Source organism: Pterocles gutturalis, unplaced genomic scaffold (assembly GCF_000699245.1).
Source record: "Pterocles gutturalis isolate BGI_N339 unplaced genomic scaffold, ASM69924v1 scaffold53181, whole genome shotgun sequence".
In the NCBI taxonomy this organism is placed as follows: domain Eukaryota; kingdom Metazoa; phylum Chordata; class Aves; order Pterocliformes; family Pteroclidae; genus Pterocles; species Pterocles gutturalis.
Window position 1 is genome coordinate 7775 of NW_010102552.1, and position 5366 is coordinate 13140.

General features: G+C 44.9%; 1 protein-coding gene across 1 annotated transcript in view; it reads left to right on the plus strand.

Moving 5' to 3' along the window:
- Positions 1-3972, plus strand: part of LOC104471090 (methyltransferase-like protein 2) — a gene marked incomplete at its 5' end in the record, with an annotated part of 10411 nt that extends 6439 nt beyond the window's left edge. The window contains 4 exons of the mRNA XM_010086310.1: positions 840-979; positions 1774-1880; positions 2055-2120; positions 3494-3972. Of these exons, the coding sequence (XP_010084612.1) occupies positions 840-979; positions 1774-1880; positions 2055-2120; positions 3494-3645 (465 nt within the window). The remainder of the gene's footprint in view (positions 1-839; positions 980-1773; positions 1881-2054; positions 2121-3493) is intronic.
- Positions 3973-5366: the final 1394 nt, after the last annotated feature.

Genomic DNA, 5366 nt, shown 5'->3' on the forward strand with positions numbered 1-5366 from the left:
GGCTATTTTTTAACAGGAACTGAAGCTGGTTTTGGTTTGTGTGTGCGTTACTGTCACTGCAGTTCTGGGAACGTGGTCTGATTGCTTCTGCTCGGACAGCTGAGGAGGGATACTGTTGTCTGCAGAGCAGGAGGCTGGGATTTAGTCAAAGGCCAAATTCTGCTAACAAATTTCAGGTCAGAACAGAACTGAGAATATATGAAGCATCGAATGTAATCAGTCACTTCATGAGAAGAGACGGGGAGCGCAGCAGCAGAGGCAGTATGCCATTTCATCCTCTTAAGGTGACACAAGCACTGTTTACAGAGGCTGCTGCAATCTGTAGCAGCAGCTTTAGAAAAATAGACAACTTATTTTAGAAATCTAAATGTGATTTTTAAGAGCATAATTTTAGGCAGCCAGGTTTGATTCTTGGGGTATAGGGAGTAGCCTGATTGCAGTTGAAATGAATATTGATTTCCGTGATGCAGAGAGGGGCTCTGACATGCTCTCTTCTGTAAAGATTTCCAGTTTAACAGTGGAAATTAGTGGAAAATCTGACCTTAAAATTGCAATAATCCCTCAATCCAATTTTGGGGTTTTGGCAGTGCTGATTGTCTGAATGTAACAAGTCCAAAGCTCTTTGTAAATTTCCCGTGTGTACTTATTTTCACATTTCACCCCTGTTCCTTGTCTGACCAGGGAACCTATCTGATCCCATCTGCCTTAGTCCAGTGAGGCTGGAACAGATCTGTGGACACACCAGCTTATTATGTGAAAGTTAAAATGCTCCCGTGTCCGGATAATATCAAGATCAGGGTCTGTTGCTAATGCTCTAATTTCTCTCCTCTTAAATACAGAACAACGCAGAATATGATTCTTCTCGCTGCTTTGCCTTTGTCCACGACCTGTGCAATGACCAAAGTCCTTTCCCAATGCCAGACGAGAGTCTTGACATTGTTATTCTTATCTTTGTCCTCTCAGCGATTCTCCCAGAGAAGTAAGTTCTAATAATTCCTTCTGGTTTCAGAAGATAACGTATATAGAGCTGGAGTTTTTTAGTAGCAGGTCCCCTCATATCAAGGAAAATTAAAGTTTGTTCTGTGTGGGGTCCAGTTTTCCATTAAACCTCTGAAAATGAAATTTGGAGGTACTTTCTGTTGTAACAATTCTGGCATAGGACAGGTGGGATTTTGAAGTGCGAGGTGGCTACAGATGACATCTTGCTGCGGTCAGAGTGGCTCACCTGTTCTGAACCCCAGCCACGTGAGCACTCAGCACCCATTTGTGGAAAGTGTGCTGCTATGTTTTAAGACTCAAAGGCTAGATGAATTTCTCATATGGGAGGTGGCAAGAAGGGAGGGCCCAGGTTCAGAAAAGGGTTAAGAAAAGTGCTGTGATCTTAGTGTGACTGTGTTACAACCTACACTAGTCTCTCTTTTTTGTTCTCTTTGGTTTTATTTCACAGCATTTTTCTTCAAGTTCACTTATTACTTGTTTTACAGAAACCAGTGGAGATGCTGTTGTAATTAGTAAGAGAGAGCAGTTAGTCCCTGCTGTGGCAGGCTAAGTTATCATTGTAGAAAAAGAAGCAGAATCTCAGGGAGTGTCAGAAATAAAATAAAATCAACCCACCTAAGCCTGAGAGAGCTCAGAAACGTTCTAGCTTTTGGTGGCTCTTTATATGAAGCTGAAACATATGTAAAACTTCATACTTTCTCTTTGGAAAGTAAACTAAGGAAACAAGCATAATTTTACAGAATATTGAACACTTCTGTTTTGTTCTTTCCTCAGGATGCAGTGCATCGTGAACAGATTGAGTCGCCTTCTGAAACCAGGAGGAATGATTTTGTTACGAGATTATGGCCGTTACGATCTGGCCCAGCTTCGGTTTAAGAAAGGTATTTTCTTTTCCCCTGGGGAGTCTTGCCAGATCGCTAATAGATGATGCTTCTCTGGAGTAGTGTCTATCCTGTTTAGCACAGCGTGTGCTGGAAAAAGTGCCTCTTGTTGGATGGCAGTTGTTGATTTTTAAATGATAGGTGGTTAACTCTTTAAATCCCTCTTGCCCTTAGGTCAATGTCTGTCTGATAATTTCTATGTGAGAGGTGATGGCACCAGAGTGTACTTCTTCACACAAGGTAGGAGGCTAGAAAACATCCCTCTGACTCTCCTCGCTTCTTTTGTCCCTGTGCCCTCAAGTTTTGCCACTGGCTCTTCCCAGCCTGTTTCCTGGAGCAGTGTCAAATGTAAAGTGTCTCCCAGTTGCACAGGGACCTGGGCTTGTCCCTTGCTGATGCGAATATGGCACAGTGAATTCCTTAGCAGAAAATCCTTTTAGAGAAAGATTAATGCGTTTGCTATGCTGGGAACAGTGGGATTGGAGGAGACCTCCTTGGAGTCTTGCTGCTTGCAGAGGATGGAGTAAGATGGACACCACTTGAAGGAGCTTCTCTTAACTTTACTGTTCTCCTACGAGGAAGTGAAGAAGGGTGTGGTTCATCAGAGAGCCAAGGCAGCCTCTCCAGTTCTGCTGCTGCTGGTGTTCCGCAGGCGTTGTGTTCTCCCTGCTTATCACCGATTGCACCTCCAGCCACTGCCATCGCGGGCCCCTCCGCATGGTCAGTTTTACAGCAGTGGCACAACTGCGATGAGCTATTCCCTTCCCCTCTGCACGAGTCTTGTTTGTCACAACAAAATTAATGTTTAATGCGTGTTTGGCAAACGCTTCACGATGGCAAGCATCTGATAAAAGAGCACAAGCTGGGACCTGTTAGCCCTTTTCTACAGAAACTCCACACGAATCACGTGCTCCCAGGCTGCCGTTGAACAAGCTCTCTGCTGCTCGGCAGGACTCAGTCTGGCTTTGCCCACGGCCAGTGTGCTGGGGCACTACGATACTTCTGTGCTGGGTCAGGAATACCTGCCAGTGGAAGTGTTGCAGCCTTCAGGGCTTGTAGTGCTTTGATTGGGCCCCAGCAGGGTGTGGTTTTATAAGGATTTTTTTTTTTTTTCCCAAACTTAACCTTAATGAATCCTGCTCCCTTCCAGCCTCTACAGCACGGATCTTATTGCCACCATTTAAGAGCATAGGTCTGATCCCGTCCTTTGCTCTTGCAGACTCTGAAATTCCTCTGCAGAGAGGAGTAAGGGGGAAGGGATGGGTCTGTCCCTACTCGCCAGAAGATGCTCCCTTAGTTGGCTACTAGCAGCAATATCTGTGTCTGAAACTGCTGCTGTTTTCTCTTTGTTGAGTCTCTGTAATTCTAGTGGTCCTGCAAATAATTCTTTCCTTCCTTGGTAGAAGGTAAACTCAAGGGAAACTAGAGAAACTGTGATCTTAATCCCCCCACAGTACGGTAGTTAAGTCCTCTCTGATTTTTACGTTTTCCTGACAGAGTGAGACCGTGAGTTTCCTCTGGCCCATCTTTCAGCGTAATTTACTCCTCAGGGTGAGCAGGTATCAGTTAAATGAAAGCTGTGGCATCCTCAATCTCCTTCTCTCTGCTTCCAGATGAATTAGATGATCTCTTCACAACAGCTGGGCTGGAGAAAATCCAGAATCTGGTTGATCGGCGATTGCAAGTGAACCGTGGGAAACAAATGACGATGTATCGAGTATGGATCCAGTGCAAATACCGCAAGCCTGCCGCCCCTCAGCTGTGAGGAAATGGGACATGCTTTTTTAGGTTGGAGCCTCTTCACGGCCACGTGCAGTGTCTCCTGGTGAGATGTGATTTTACAGAGTTCAGCGCACACAGGACCTCAGTGCCTTTTATAGTGCCTAGCATCACTTCGAGTGATGTCCTTTGCTAAGGACAAATGGACACCAAGCAGTAATTTAGATGTCTTGCTACTGGGCTGAGTTTTTAAAATTATTCATGGTTTTAACAACTTAAGAAATGGTCATGCTGTCTTACAGCAGCTGAACAGGTTGAGTAGCGAGTCACTCGTACTCTGGATTTCCACATGAAATAGGAGAGCGTCGACCTCATTTCTGTGCTGTGTACTCTTGTCTTGGGAACAAAAACCATACAAAGGGTAAATCTGCTCTCCTTTGTAACTGGTCACCATGCCTAACATGGATCCCTTAGCCACCTTATCTCATGCAACTCTCCTAGTTATTCAGGTTTGTGCAAATTCACAAGTTAAAATAAACTGATTGAGGGCAGGAACTGTGAGCGTGCTAGTTTCTATGCCAGCTTCCCCGTGGATGTGCAGATAACCTGTGGAGAGAGCAGATTACGCTGCCTCGCCCTCACTGCCCACAAGGATGTTCATCTCAGGAGCTAGCACACTGTAGCTCAGATGTTATAAATCCATGTCGGGCAAGGTTCAAGCTTTCAAAGATTTGGGGCACCTCCAGAGTGCAGCTCATGGGACCAGGGTTTACGCAGAATTACTTGCTTTTTCTGTTTGAACGGTGAGAAACTCTTCTTGCTTTCTGCAGCCCCCAGGTCATGAACTGCACTGCCCTGTCGTGGTGGTGTGCTAAACCCAAGGAGACAAGACGCCTGGCTTTGAAAAGAAATCTGAAGAATGTCTACCACTCTTGATTAATTTCTTAGAGGAAGCCAACATTGTGGCTTTGTGAAGGTATTTCCCCACCTTTGACAGCAAATATCTTTTATCTCAGCTTGTTTTCTTTTGTTATTTTTAGAGTGTGGTACAACAGGTATTAGAATAAATTTTGTGGTAATGTTTTTCAGTGCTGGTTTGATTAATATAAATCAGGCTTCCACAGAAACTCACATGCTTCTGCACGCCTGATCTGAAGGATTTGGGCCACCGTTAGGTAACTACAGGTTTTTTCCTCTTCTCTTTTAGCGCCTGCTCACGTCTCACAAAAAGGGAAAGCCTTACCTGATATTTCTTACCTTGTTTTAGTTCATGAAGCAACAAGGTCTGTTGTGTGTGCCCTGCTGGCTGAAGAGCAGTTCATGGTACGCACAGCATGTATATTTTGTTTTAGCTAGACACTTCACAGCTTGTGGTTGCCTAAGAATAACTGTCAACTATAGAGACATGGAGGTTATGAAATAACTGCTGTCTTGAAACGGGAAAAAAGGGTAAAAAGATGAAGAAACATCATTGCTGTCTTTGTAGAGCCTGCATGAGTCTTGGAGAGTCAAACCAGGAGCACCCTGAATTGTAAAGTGTTGGAAGGGGCAGTAGCAAAAGTCTCTGCTGGGCATGTGGCAGCATGATCTGTTCCCAACTTCCACTTCACTGTGTCACCCTGCAGCTGTTGGTATGTCTGACACCCAAAGGCCTCTGGGTCAGGACACTTCAGCCCTTCCCGTGGAAAGGTGACCCAGCAAATTCCTTCAGCCTGCGGGCTGCAGTGCTGGGACAGGAGTGGAAATGTGCCATTGCTTTTTATATAT